This window comes from Lepidochelys kempii, chromosome 6 (assembly GCF_965140265.1).
Source record: "Lepidochelys kempii isolate rLepKem1 chromosome 6, rLepKem1.hap2, whole genome shotgun sequence".
NCBI lineage: Eukaryota > Metazoa > Chordata > Testudines > Cheloniidae > Lepidochelys > Lepidochelys kempii.
In genome coordinates, this window is record NC_133261.1 from 77,096,916 (window position 1) to 77,112,416 (window position 15,501).

Here is a 15,501-nt window from a genome sequence, read left to right on the forward strand (position 1 = left end):
TGTAATATTTAAAGTAGCTTTAAAATAAAAGCAGTTTTGGCACAATCTATGGGGCAAGTGAAAACAATTCTAAAACAATTTGTGCACCAGTTTAATGGATTATAAATATGTTTTATATATTGCACTTTCAAAAATATAGATTAAACTCCTAATCCTGGTCAGTTTCTCTCTAAGGACAGCAGTGTTTGGAAAAGAAGCCAGCCTTTGGTGTGGAGGCAGTAGGCCAAGTATGTTGACTGTCGCTTAACAGCACCCTTCTGGGAAAAGAGAGGCAGCTCCCAAGAGGCTTATCCAGGCCTCCTTGCCTGAGACATAGGTGGGAATGTACAGCCTACAGGGTGGAGGAGGAAATCCTTTTGGCACCAAGAAACCACTCAGGAAACCACTTCCCTCCACTCCCCAGGGAGCCAAGCCAAACCAGCCCAGAACAAGGCTATTCTAACTCACACTGACCAGGGATCAGCTGTGCTTATTGTGTTCCAATTCCCATCAAGGTGCTTGTGGAGCAAGGCAAGCAAGGCGGGCACAAAGCAAATGTCAGGGAAATACTCAGCTTCACGCTGCATCAGCAGCACAAAGTCACCTCAGCAAGGCCCAGGATTTGGGTCCCTTTCATGCTTTCTAATTAAATATAGTTAGGGCCCTACCAAATTCATGGTCCATTTTGGTCAATTTCATGGTCATAGAATTTTTAAAATAGTAAATTTCATGATTTCAACTATTTAAATCTGAAATTTCATGGTGCTGTAATTGTAGGGGTCCTGAGTTATGTGTGTGGGGGGGTGTCACAGTTCTGCTACCCTTACTTTTGTGCTGCTGCTGCTGGCAGTGGCGCTGCCTTCAGAGTTGGGCAGCTGGAGAACAGCAGCTGCTGGCCAGGAGCCCAGCTCTGAAGGCAGAGACACGGCCACCAGCAGCGCAGCAGTAAGAATGGCATGGTATAGTACTGCCACCCTTTCTGCACTACTGCTGGCGGGGCGCTGCCTTCAGAGCTGGGCGCCCGGCCAACAGCCGCCACTCTCCGGCCTCCAAGCGCTGAAGGCAGTACCGAAGTAAGGGTGGCAATACTGCGACTACCCTAAAATAACTTTGTGACCCCCCCAAAAAAATTCCTTTTGGATCAGGACCCCCCAGTTTGAGAAACCCTGGTCTCTCCCCCGTGAGCTCTGTGTAGTATAGGGTAAAAGCACACAAAAGACCAGATTTCATGGAGGAGACCAGATTTCACCATCTGTGACGTGTTTTTCATGGCCACGAATTTGGTAGGGCCTTAACTATATTTAACAGGCATTTAAGTAATCACAGAACACTGTGCTTTGACTTCCTTAGCCCCGCACAAGCTGACACCTTACAGTGTTACCTGCATTATATCTTTATGCTGACCTAAATATTGAAAGAAAGGAATTGTTTTCTTTTAAAATATATTCAAAGTATCTAGATTTTTAGAAAAAAGAAAAGGAGGACTTGTGGCACCTTAGAGACTAACAAATTTATCTGAGCATAAGCTTTCGTGAGCTACAGCTCACTTCATCGTATGCATTCAGTGGAATATACAGTGGGGACATTTATATACACAGAGAACATGAAACAATGGGTGTTACCATACACACTGTAAGGAGAGTGATCACTTAAGATGAGCTAATACCAGCAGGAGAGCAGGGGGGAGGGGGAGAGGGGAGAAAACCTTTTGAAGTGATAATCAAGGTGGGCCATTTCCAGCAGCTGACAAGAACTTGGGGGGGGGGGGGGGAATAGTTTTACTTTGTGTAATGACCCATGCACTCCCAGACTCTGTTCAAGCCTAAGTTAATTGTATCCAGTTTGCAAATTAATTCCAATTCAGCAGTCTCTCGTTGGAGTCTGTTTTCAAAGTCTTTTTGTTGTAATATTGTTGTAAGGGTTCTGGGTGGACTCCTCCTGAAGGTGGAAACAACAGACTGGACTTCTACATAGAATGCTTCCGCCGACGTCCACGGGCTGAAATTGTGGAAAAGCAGCACCACTTGCCCCATAACCTCAGCTGTGCAGAACACAATGCCATCCACAGCCTCAGAAACAACTCTGACATCATAATCAAAAAGGCTGACAAAGGAGGTGCTGTCGTCATCATGAATAGGTCGGAATATGAACAAGACGCTGCTAGGCAGCTCTCCAGCACAACTTTCTACAAGCCATTACCCTCTGATCTCACTGAGAGTTACCAAAAGAAACTACACCATTTGCTCAAGAAAATCCCTGAAAAAACAGAAAAACAAATCCGCACAGACACACCCCTGGAACGCTGACCCGGGGTATTCTATCTGCTACCCAAGATCCATAAACCTGGAAATCCTGAATGCCCCATCATCTCAGGCATTGGAACCCTGACAGCAGGATTGTCTGGCTATGTAGACTCCCTCCTCCGGCCCTATGCTACCAGCATTCCCAGCTATCTTCGAGACACCACTGACTTCCTGAGGAAACTACAATCCATTGGTGATCTTCCTGAAAAACACCATCCTAGCCACTATGGATGTAGAAGCCCTCTACACCAACATTCCACACAAAGACGGACTACAAGCCGTCAGGAACAGTATCCCCGATAATGTCACGGCTAACCTGGTGGCTGAACTTTGTGACTTTGTCCTCACCCATAACTATTTCACATTTGGGGACAATGTATACCTTCAAACCAGCGGCATTGCTATGGGTACCCGCATAGCCCCACAGTATGCCAACATTTTTATGGCTGACTTAGAACAACGCTTCCTCAGCTCTTGTCCCCTAATGCCCCTACTCTACTTGCGCTACATTGATGACATCTTCATCATCTGGACCCATGGAAAAGAAGCCCTTGAGGAATTCCACCATGATTTCAACAATTTCCATCCCACCATCAACCTCAGCCTGGACCAGTCCACACAAGAGATTCAATTTCTGGACACTACATTGCTTATTAACACTGGTCACATAAACACCACCCTATACCGGAAACCTACTGACCGCTATTCCAACCTAAATGCCTCCAGCTTTCACCCAGATCACACCACACGATCCATTGTCTTCAGCCAAGCTCTACGATACAACCGCATTTGCTTCAACCCCTCAGACAGAGACAAACACCTACAAGATCTCTATCAAGCATTCTTACAACTACAATACCCACTGTTGAAGTGAAGAAACAGATTGACAGAGCCAGAAGAGTACCCAGAAGTCACCTACTACAGGACAGGCCCAACAAAGAAAATAACAGAACACCACTAGCCGTCACCTTCAGCCCCCAACTAAAACCTCTCCAACACATCATCAAGAATCTACAACCTATACTGAAGGACGACCCATCACTCTCACAGATCTTGGGAGACAGGCCAGTCCTTGCTTACAGACAGCCCCCCAACCTGAAGCAAATACTTACCAGCAACCACATACCACACAAGAGAACCACTAACCCAGGAACCTATCCTTGCAACAAAGCCCGTTGCCAACTGTGTCCACATATCTATTCAGGAGACACCATCATAGGGCCTAATCACATCAGCCACACTCTCAGAGGCTCGTTCACCTGCACATCTACCAATGTGATATGTGCCAGCAATGCCCCTCTGCCATGTACATTGGTCAAACTGGACAGTCTCTACGTAAAAGAATAAATGGACACAAATCAGATATCAAGAATTATAACATTCATAAACCAGTCGGAGAACACTTCAATCTCTTTGGTCACTCGATTACAGACCTAAAAGTTGCAATATTAGAACAAAAAGACTTCAAAAACAGACTCCAATGAGAGACGGCTGAATTGGAATTAATTGCAAACTGGATACAATTAACTTAAGCTTGAATAGAGACTGGGAGTGCATGGGTCATTACACAAAGTAAAACTATTACTCCATGTTTCAGAGTAACAGCCGTGTTAGTCTGTATTCGCAAAAAGAAAAGGAGTACTTGTGGCACCTTAGAGACTAACCAATTTATCTGAGTATGAGCTTTCGTGAGCTACAGCTCACTTCATCGGATGCATACCATAGGCAAAACCTTAAGTTATAAAAAGATATACAGACAGAAATAGTTATTCTATTCAGCACAATTCTTTTCTCAGCCATTTAAAGAAATCATAATCTAACGCATACCTAGCTAGATTACTTCCTAAAAGTTCTATGACTCCATTCCTGGTCTATCCCCGGCAAAGCAGCATATAGACAGACAGACCAGACCCTTTGTTTCTCTCCCTCCTCCCAGCTTTTGAAAGTATCTTGTCCCCTCATTGGTCATTTTGGTCAGGTGCCAGTGAGGTTACCTTTAGCTTCTTAACCCTTTACAGGTGAGAGGATTTTTTTCTCTGGCCAGGAGGGATTTTAAAGGGGTTTACCCTTCCCTTTATATTTATGACACGCCCCCCAAATCTCAGCTAGGGTGAAACACTGGCTCGGATTTCTTCCTGGAGCTCTAGGAAAACAGAGTTAATAAGACACATGTATCTCTAAATATACTACCAAGTACATGAAGACTAACAATATTTTCCACATCTCAGGGACGATTTTAACCAGTTGATTCTGGGAAACTTTCACGGGAGAGTGCATCAGCCACTTTGTTAGAAGCTCCTGAGATGTGTTGGATGTCGAAATCAAAATCTTGGAGAGCTAAACTCCACCAAAGAAGTTTTTTTGCTATTTTCTTTGACGGTGTGAAGCCCCTTCAGTGCAGCATGGTCGGTTTGCAGGTGGAAACGCCGTCCCCAAACATATGGGCGTAGCTTTTCCAGAGCATAGACAATGGCGTAACATTCTTTTTCAGTGACTGACCAGTTGCTTTCCCTCTCAGACAGTTTTTTGCTGAGAAACACTACAGGGTGGAATTCTTGATCAGGTCCTTTCTGCATTAAAACTGCTCCCACACCACGCTCGGACGCATCTGTGGTTACTAGGAACGGTTTGTCAAAGTCTGGGGCCCTTAGTACAGGGTCAGACATGAGTGTCGCTTTAAGCTTGTTAAAGGCCTTCTGACACTTTTCGGTCCACTGAACAGCATTTGGCTGTTTCTTTTTGGTTAGGTCTGTCAATGGGGCGGCGATTTGGCTGTAGTGCGGTACAAATCGTCTGTAATAACCGGCCAAGCCTAAGAAGGATTGAACCTGTTTCTTTGACTTTGGGACAGGCCACTTTTGGATAGCATCCACTTTGGCCTGTAGGGGGCTGATAGTTCCTTGACCCACCTGGTGTCCAAGGTAAGTCACTCTGTTTAGGCCTATTTGACATTTCTTAGCCTTAACAGTTAGTCCTGCCTCCCTTATGCGCTCAAGGACTTTTTGTAGATGTTCCAGGTGGTCTGCCCAGGAATCCGAAAATATGGCCACATCGTCAAGGTAGGCAACTGCATATTCTCCTAATCCCGCTAGGAGACCATCTACAAGTCTCTGGAAGGTGGCGGGAGCATTTCGCAGCCTGAAAGGGAGTACATTAAATTCATACAGCCCGAGATGTGTGGTGAAGGCTGACCTTTCCTTGGCAGATTCATCTAGCGGTACCCGCCAGTACCCCTTGGTTAAGTCCAAGGTAGAGATGAACTGGGCCCGTCCCAGTTTCTCTAATAGTTCATCGGTGCGTGGCATTGGATAGTTGTCTGGGCGAGTTACAGCATTTAGCTTACGGTAGTCCATGCAAAAACGTATTTCCCGATCTGGTTTGGGAACTAGAACCACTGGAGATGCCCATGCACTTTCAGAGGGGCGGATTACACCCACCTGTAACATATCCTGGATCTCCTGTTCTATAGCAGTTTTAGCTTGAGGAGACACCTGGTAAGGTTGGACTCTAACTGGGCGAGCATTAACTGTGTCAATGGAGTGGTATGCCCATTCAGTCAGTCCTGGGATGGCTGAGAACGTTGGCGCATAGCTAGTGCACAGCTCCTGGATCTGCTGTCGCTGCATACGCCCAAGGGTCATGGAGAGGTTCACCTCTTCCACACCCCCAGCAGTTTTCCCTTCGTAGTAGACACCTTCGGGCCACTCAGCGTCATCTCCTCCCTGGGCTATAAACTGACAAACCTTTAATTCTCTGGAATAAAAGGGCTTTAGAGAATTAATATGGTACACCTTAGGCTTTCGGTTGGAGGTGGGGAATGCTATGAGATAAGTAACAGCTCCCAGGCGCTCCTGGACCGTGAATGGCCCTTCCCACGATGCTTCCATTTTATGGGTCTGGAGCGCCTTTAAGACCATGACCTGGTCTCCTACTTTGAAGGAACACTCTCTGGCATGTTTATCATACCAGGCTTTTTACTCTTTTTGAGCATCCTGTAAGTTTTCTCTAGCAAGGGCTAAAGAGGTTCGAAGGGTGTTTTGTAGGTTGGTTACAAAGTCCAGAATGTTAGTTCCTGGAGAAGGTGTAAATCACTCCCATTGCTGCTTCACCAACAGCAATGGCCCCTTAACCTCACGGCCATATACAAGTTCAAATGGGGAAAACCCTAAACTGGGGTGTGGTACAGCTCTGTAGGCAAAGAGCAACTGCTGCAACACTAGGTCCCAATCACTGGAGTGCTCATTTACGAATTTACGTATCATGTCCCCCAAAGTTCCATTAAACTTCTCCACCATATCATTTGTTTGATGGTGGTAAGGTGTGGCAACCAAGTGATTTACCCCATGAGCTTCCCAAAGGTTTTCCATAGTTCCTGCCAGGAAATTAGTCCCTGCATCTGTGAGGATGTCGGAGGGCCAACCTACCCTGGCAAAAATGTCTGCTAGTGCCTGGCACACACTTTTAGCCCTGGTGTTGCTTAGAGCTACTGCTTCCGGCCATCGGGTGGCAAAATCCATGAAAGTCAGTATGTACTGCTTTCCTCTGGGTGTCTTTTTCGGAAAAGGACCCAGAATATCCACAGCTACTCGCTGAAATGGAACTTCAATGATGGGGAGTGGCTGGAAAGGGGCTTTGACCTGGTCTTGGGGTTTTCCCACTCTTTGGCAAACCCCACAAGACCGGACATAGGTAGAAACATCCTTGCCCATTCCCTCCCAGTGGAATGACCGCCCCCCCCCCCAAACAGTCTTTGGTCCTGTTCACCCCAGCATGGCCACTAGGGTGATCATGGGCTAAGCTCAAGAGTTTGACCCAGTATTTAGTTGGAACTACCAACTGTCTCTGAGGATGCCAGCCTTCCTGATGTCCACCAGAAAGAGTTTCCTTGTATAAAAGTCCTCTTTCTACAACAAACCTGGATCGATTTGAAGAGCTGAGAGGTGGTGGGTTGCTCTGTGCCGCCGTCCAAGCTCTCTGGAGGCTTTCATCTGCTTCCTGTTTGGTCTTGAACTGTTCCCTTGATGCTGGAGACATCAGTTCCTCATTGGATTGTGGACCTACGCTTGGTCCCTCTGGAAGCAATGTAGGGGATGGGGCTGTTTCCGTTGACTGTGAACCGCTCTCCGCTGGGACACTATGTTGGGGTTCAGGCTCTGGCTGAGCCTCTTGTGTAGGGTTATCGGCTGCTGCCGGTTCAGGTTCGGTGGGGCCCTCTGGTGTTGAGGTTGCAAGTACTGGATTCAGTGTTGGCAAATGGTCTGGTGCTGGTTGTTCCGCTTGTTCCGGTTCTGGATCCACTACTGCTGTTGCAGACATTGGCCTGGGGTCCGGGTCCATTACCTCTGACCGGGTCCTGATAGAAGTTTCTGGAACAGAGGTAGGCCTCACTGCTTGTTTAGCCTGGTTGCAGGTGACCGTTCCCACCCTCTTGGCCTGCTTCACATGATTGGCCAAGTTTTCCCCCAACAGCATGGGGATGGGATAATCATCACAGACTGCAAAAGTCCACGTTCCTGACCAGCCCTTGTACAGGACAGGCAACTTGGCTGTAGGCAAATTGAAAGAGTTGGACTTGAAGGGTTGAATCGTCACTTGGATCTCTGGGTTGATTAAATTGGGGTCCACTAAGGAAGCATGGATAGCTGATACTTGTGCTCCGGTGTCCCTCCACGCGGTGACCTTCTTCCCGCCCACTCTCACAGTTTCCCTCCGCTCCAAGGGTATCTGGGAGGTATCTGGGCCTGCGGACCTCTGGTGTGATTCCTGTGCAATGAACTGTAATCTATTGGGGTTCTTGGGGCAGTTGGCCTTTACATGCCCCAGCTCGTTACATTTAAAACATCGTCCAGCTGACGGGTCACTGGGGCGTGGTGGGTTGCTGGAGAACGGGGTGGTGGGATGATAAGGGGTCTGGAGGGTTCTTTGGGAGGTAGGTGGGGCTTTGGGCGGCCCCCGGTAATAGCGTGTGGTCTGGGGTTGTCCCTTCTGGTCTCCACTCCAACTGCGACCAGTTTTCTTCTTCTCTGCCACCTCCACCCATCTGGCTCCAATCTCTCCTCCTCGATTACAGTTTTGGGCTTCCCATCTAGGATGTATCTTTCTATTTCCTCAGGAACCCCCTCTAAGAATTGTTCCATTTGCATTAGGAAGGGCAAATTTACTGGAGACTCACCACTTGCTCCTGATATCCAGGCATCCCAATGTTTCACAGCGTGGTAGGCATGTTGGGTAAATGACACGTCTGGTTTCCACCTTAGGGCTCTGAACCTCCGACGAGACTGCTCGGGTGTTATCCCCATTCTGACTCTCGCCTTGGATTTAAACAGTTCATACTTGTTCATGTGTTCTTTAGGCATTTCAGCTGCCACCTCAGCTAAAGGTCCACTGAGCTGTGGCCTCAGCTCTACCATGTATTGGTCGGTAGAGATGCTGTACCCAAGGCAGGCCCTTTCGAAGTTTTCTAAGAAGGCCTCAGTATCATCGCCTGCCTTGTAGGTGGGGAACTTTCTGGGATGGGAAGTGGTACTTGGAGAAGGATTGCTAGGGTTTGTTGGGATATTCCCCTGAGCCTTTATCTTCTCCACCTCCTCCACATGCTTCCTCTCTTTTTCCTTCTCCTCCAGTCCTTTGGCCCTTGCTTCCATTTCTTTGTCCCTTGCTTCCATTTTCAGCCGCATGAGTTCTATCTGTCTTTCATGTTCCCTTTGTTTTTCCGCAGCCTGAAAACTGGCTAATTCCAGCTTTTGTCGAGCCGTGGATTTTGTCATTCTAACCTCTCTGTTTTTAACTAACTTTACACCCAAGGTTTAGAAATAAACAAACAAAACTTGGCTGTAAAATTTTGCTGTGCTGGAATAGAATACCTATTCTCTGATACTTATTGTCAGCCTACAGAAAAAGACAATTCCCTTGTCTCTGCTCTGGGCCCAAATCAAAGCAAAAAACCTTCAACTACTTGGAAACCTGCTTACCAGCAGCCCAAAGGAAAAAAAAAAAATTTCCTTTTCAAACCTGTGCTCCTTGTAAAACAAAAAAATCAAAATCCTTTCCACGGTATGCATCCGATGAAGTGAGCTGTAGCTCACGAAAGCTCATGCTCAAATAAATTGGTTAGTCTCTAAGGTGCCACAAGTACTCCTTTTCTTATTTCTCCATGTTTATTCCCCTCCCCCCCACTGTTCCTCAGACGTTCTTGTCAGCTGCTGGAAATGGCCCACCTTGATTATCACTACAAAAGGTTTTTCTTCTTCTCCTCCGTCCCCCCCCCCCCCCTTGCTGGTATTAGCTCATCTTAAGTGATCACTTTCCTTACAGTGTGTATGGTAACACCCATTGTTTCATGTTCTCTGTGTATATAAATCTCCCCATTGTATTTTCCACTGGATGCATCCGATGAAGTGAGCTGTAGCTCACAAAAGCTTATGCTCAAATAAATGTGTTAGTCTCTAAGGTGCCACAAGTACTCCTTTTCTTTTTGTAAATACAGACTAACACCGCTGGTACTCTGAAACCTAATTTTTAGAGTAAATTTATTTCTGATTATTAACATGAAAGTTACAATTTATATTTTAGATACTGAAGACTAGCATTTGGTACCGAATAATAGAATATCCTGAGAATGTACTTCTGAAGAGTCAATAACAATAAACTACATTAGAACTCAGCCCAAACACTTTAAAGTTCACTTTCAGGTTATACTGATGTGTACTCAAAGTGCAAGAACATTTACTGTTTTTAATATTAAGAAACTGAACAGTCATTATGCAAAGAAAAGCCTCTCAATGCTAGAGTACAGAGAAACAAATAATTGCTAAAGAAACACAGTGATGGGTAATTGTACAGCAGCTATGTACTCGGATTAGATGAGACAAATAGCAGAAAATTTCATTTAGAATCAGAGATGATAAAGCACTTAAAATATAAAAAGTGCTTACCAAATTGGCAATATACAACAGCACCTTTGGCACACTTGGCATCACAGAGAAAATGTTAAATACTGTGGAAGCAAGCACTAATTTAAGAGTGCAGTTCCTTTTTCAAGGTCTTTCTGCCTTGCCATATGCAGAGGTCCCAAGAGGGAATATCAGCATTTACACACCCATCACTTTACCAAATCATACTGACTGACTGCTGCAGTAACCAGCTCAGGGAATGGGAAAACCCACTTATTGTACCTCTCCAGATGCAAGCCTTAGAAAAGTTTTTCCTGACACCTTCAGTGAGTGACCAGTTTACACCTTGTAGCACATAATCACTCTCTGTTTCGCCACTACAGCCCTGTTTATACAGTACCAAGAATGGTTAGGGTTATCACTTCTGAAATCCAAAAAACCCAGCACTTCCCTTCCCCCACAAAGCAAGCCTACCATAACCCCAATCCTGAGGCAAGCGCACCTTCAACAAACACTTACGACTAGCTAGTGAGATAACATATATAGATAAGCTTGATAACATCACAATAACAGAGTTGTTTTATCAGCACATTTTTGGGTCTTTGTAGTCGTTTCATTTAGCCAGCTGCCACTGAATGTGCAGTTTCTGATGTGAGCTCCCCTCCCCAGGAGATGTAATAGGATCACTGGCACCATTGCCCTGATCTTTCATTATTTAATATACCTCCCACCTTTCTTCGCCCTCACATGACCCAAACCCTCGCTCAGACACATGAGTGATGTGCTCTCCTGTTGGTGGGCAGACAGCTGCTGTATATTCAACAGTTTTGATCTGTTACTGCTTAAACTGCAGAAGTGGGAACACTGCAGCATGTTTAGCTGGACCCAAAAACTTTTAATGTTAGATATCCCAGTGTATTGTGATGGTGAGGCACATCTTTAGACCTACATAAAAGAAAACCTGACCAATTACATTATTTTTCTGGCAACTAACAAAACCATTAAAAAAACCCAGCCAGGTGGGTGAAATACCAGCCAGATGATAATCCTAATTGGGGTACAAGACTGGTAACCAACATCTCAGGGCCCCAGCTGCTGCCCAGGGTGTCCCCAGGCTCGCAGGCGGCTGCCCCCCGGCCACAGCCCCTAGCGCAGCACCCCCTTACCTCGACGGCCGCCGCTCCGGGCTGCTTCCCCGCCGCCCCTCGGCAGCTCCCACTCTTCACCTTGATCCCATACGCGGCCCGCAGCTGCTGCAGCACCGCCAGGCGCACCACGGCGCGGCCGCGCCCCGTCATCCCGGCTCCGCCGAGCCTCGCGCCCCCCTCTGCTCCGGCCCCAGCCGTGCCTCGGCCGGCCTCTCACCCCCTCGCCACCATCCCGACCTGCTCACACCGCCCCCCTGGGCATCCCGTCCCCGACCCTTCACAGCCCCATCCCCGCCTCCCGACGCGTCTCAAACACAGCGCTCAGCCCCGGCGCCGCCTCGGATTGGCCCGCTGCGTCCGTTCGAATCTCAGGTCCTCACCGCTCAACGGCCAGCCATGCGCGTCCTTAGAGGCGCCTGAGTCCTGCCTCTCCGCTGGGCCCGGCGCCGCGGCAGGGAACGACGGCGGAGCCCCCTCCTGAAACTCCCAGCAATGCAGCGTTCCCCGCGCGGGCCGCTAGTCCGAAGGCAGTGCGGTTGTCTTCAGGCGATCGCAGGAGCTACCTAAAGCTCCATCGCACGAGCCACAGGAGTGGCGGGCTACGGCAGCCGGTAGAGGCCGCTGTTGGGGAAGTGGTGGAGACGCAAGCTTCGCATTGAGACAGCCTGAAATGGGCTGCAGCCCCCTCCCGGAAACCGCCCCGCCTCCCCAGCCAGGTCCTGGCCCGCCGTCCCCGCGCAAGCCGGCCGAGGCCGGAGGGCCCTGCAGGCGTGGGCGGAGCGAGGCCGGCTTCCGAGCATGGGGGGGGCTGGCTGGGGGGGGCGGGGGGGAACTGCCCCCCATCACTCACTAGTGGCGCGCCAGATCTCTGCACTTCCTGTCGCCGGTGAGTGCAGGCCCAACCCTGCAGCAGTCCTCAGGGGAGTGGAGGGGGGACTGGGGCAGAGCAGGGGTGGGGGCCATGGGGAAGAGCCAGCGAGGGGGCAGAGCAGGGGCTGGAGCAGCATGTAGCTTCCTAGGGCACCAGGAAATCTGGTGCCCTAAATTTTCTGGTGCCCTACACAGCTGTGCACTTTGCGTATGATTAGGGACGGCCCTGCTGTCACCCTTATATGTCCTTGGACTCAGCAGGCTGGGTTGAGCAGCACTTCCAAGCTGCCACCCTCCTATGCCACAGGTTCAGCACGTCCCTATCTCCACTTTCACGTTACAGTTGTTGAGCAAACCCCACAGGATTTTTGGGCGTTACAGGGATCTTTAGCTTAGGGAAGAGGAGCATTGCTGCAGAGCAAATGGGGAAGCCAAAAACACGAGAGGGAGGGAGGGAAATAAGCAACCAGATTAATCATAAAAGTTATTTATTGCCAGCTAATAACCATACAAGACGAGCCAAACAAACAAAACTGTTACAATATTAAATCTAGCTTAAATATGATTACAAAAGTCAGGTTTAGAAAACTATAACTGATCACACAAGTCAGGGTTAGAAAGCTATACCTAGAGTAAAAAAAAAAAAACAACAGCAGAGAGAGAGAGTTGGGTTCTCTCTACTTCGTGAAACTTGAACCGGTCAGGGTTCCCAGATGGTGGTGGTAGCTGAGGGTCTGGAGTGCTGGAGACAGGCAGAGCCCCCAAGCACGATCAGTCAGGAAAAGATGAAGTCCCAATAAAACTGATGCAGATTTTGGATCCAGGCATCAGAACGCTTATTTGAGCATGGCTAGGGGTTTTTGTAGGGAAACAACAATGGTTCAAGGGAGAACGCTGGATTTGTTTATGGGTAAACTGATGGCTCAAGGGAGTATACCAAAGTTGTTTTGTTCAAGCTAGACAATAGAAACTCATCATTCTTGGCTATGGGTGGTGTTCCTTCAAGGGAGCTCGCAATGCAATTAGGCAGCTTCAGAATTTTGGTTACCAATAAAGGATTTATTACTAGAATTGGTCTGATAACTACTGAGCTAGGTGTGTGCAAGCGTGGGTTTGTTAATATCTGGAGCAGAGATTCCCCCATCATGCAGTGCTTCCCTGCTTTTCTGGTCCCAGAGTTTAGTGAGGTTCTTGCGTTGGAATCGCTGTTCTCCATTCTGTACGCTAATGGAGATGTCTCCCTGGCCCATCTTCGATGCAAATGAGGCTAGGGGAGTTGCCTTAATCCTGTCACCCTTGTCCAGAGGGGTTTAGGGGTGTGTCTCACTGCCTTTTCATTGCTTTTTGTAAGGCTTTCCTCTGATCAGTTTTGATTCAAGCGGAGGGTGGGTGATGTCCTTCGTGAATCAGACAGGCTGGATATGGCGCCCTGGTTCCCCAAGAATAGAGAACTGACAGATAACAACATGGAGATCAGCAAAAATAAAACACCAAGATCCAAGCAGTTAGAATTAATTGGGAAGGAAGGTGTCAGTGACAAAGTTAGAGAAGGTTTGAAAAAAGATGCCAGGGAAAATGCTTCTAAGAAAGGCAATGAGGTTGGAAGGCAGGAGCTCTCTACAAAGAATCCATGGTGGAAGAAACATTGTGCTGGTGGGGTGTACATGAAGAGGTAAGGTGCAGGTCCACCTTGTCTCCCTTTTGGATGTTTCTTTTGTGTTCTTAATAGGGATAACAGTTCAATGGCTTTTCCTACTCTTTGATGTAAAGCCTTCTTGAGGTGAATTAGATCTTCCATACAAGAGTTGTACTGATTTAGCTATATCAGTTTAGGAACAGATTTAGTTAAGTCAGTGCAAACTTATTGTGTGGACACACTTAAATTTGTTTTAACATGTCTATTCCTGCTGATTAGCTTCCGATATAGCATGTCCCAGTAGTAGTATCAAAAAACAGATCCAGCCCATCTAATGTATTTATGTGGTCTGCATGACATACAGATTCTGCAGAAGTGTAGATTCATTTTGCAAGCAGAGATCTGGATCTACAAAGGGTCTGTCTACACTGCAATTAAAAAACCATGGCTGGCCCATGCCAGCTGATTTGGGCTCTCAGAGCTTAGGCTAAGGTATTGTGTAATTGCAGGGTAGACGTTCAGTCTTGGGCTGCAGCCTGAGCTCTGGGACCCTCCGACCTCGCAGGGTCCTAGAGGTGGGGCCCCAGCCCAAGTCTAAACATCTACACTACAATTAGCCCCTTAGCCCAAGCCCAAGTTAGCTAGCACAGGCCAGCTGTGAGTGTCTAACTGCAGTGCAGACATACTCAAACGGACTTAGGTGCCTCCAGGGTTAGCATTAGAGGGGTGGGGGGAGAGAGAGAAAGACAGAACCACACAAACCACCCTGAAACAATGGGATTGACAAAGCCTGAGTTTTCTGAATCCCATTCGTTGTATAGGCACCTAAGAATGGGATTCAGAAAAGCCAGCATGCCAGGCAGGGAGCCACCTAAGCTATCCAATAGCAGATGCTGATGAGGAGCATGTCATAGGCCCCTCACTTTCACTCAGTGTGGTGTCTTACTCTGGGCTGGAAGGAAGCATCTAAATCTGTATCCACAACTGGGAACCCTGCTTCTGGAGTCAGGCTGCCTAAGGACCTAAGCAGTTCCTTGGGAGAATGAGTTAGGTCCCTGCCTCGCTCAACACAAAGCAGCTGGAGCAGGTGGTGATGCCTAAATGATAAACTTTTAGCTCACCAATTAGAGCCACGTTCAGATCCCCCCTCTTTGCCAGTTGGGGAGAAGCATTTGAACAAGGGGTCTCCTACCTCTCAGGAGGGTGCTCTAACCAATGAGCTAGGAGATATTGCAGTGTTGGGCTCCTTCAGTATCTCCTGTTAAATCTGTTTTAATTTGGATAAATGAAGTTATTGGAGCAGCACGAGTGGATCCTGCATCTCCCAACTAGGTGCCCTAACCACCGAGCAATAGAGTCACTATGGGTATGTCTACACTGAAAAAACTTCACAGCTGTGAGTCTCAGAGTCCAGGTTAACTGACTTGGGCTCATGCTGTGGGGCTAAAAAAAATAGCAGCATAGACATTCCCACTTGGGCTGGAGCCCGGATTCTGAAACCTAGCAAGAGGGGTGGGTCTCAGAGCTCAGGCTCTAGCCTGAGCAGGAATATCTATGTTGTTATTTTTGGCTCCATAATGCAAGCCCAAGTCAGTTGACCTGGACTCTGAAACTCACTGCCATGGGGCGTCCCACCCCAGTGCAGATGTACCCTGACTGTCTCTGGCCCAATG

General features: G+C 47.8%; 1 protein-coding gene across 3 annotated transcripts in view; it reads right to left on the minus strand.

The window, feature by feature from the left end:
- LOC140913109 (neuroendocrine protein 7B2) overlaps positions 1-11,521 on the minus strand; it is a 96,127-nt gene extending 84,606 nt beyond the window's left edge. For all 3 annotated transcript variants that reach the window (XM_073348845.1, XM_073348844.1, XM_073348846.1), the window contains exon 1: positions 11,341-11,521. In XM_073348845.1, the coding sequence (XP_073204946.1) occupies positions 11,341-11,472 (132 nt within the window). In that variant the 5' untranslated portion in view covers positions 11,473-11,521. The remainder of the gene's footprint in view (positions 1-11,340) is intronic.
- Positions 11,522-15,501: the final 3,980 nt, after the last annotated feature.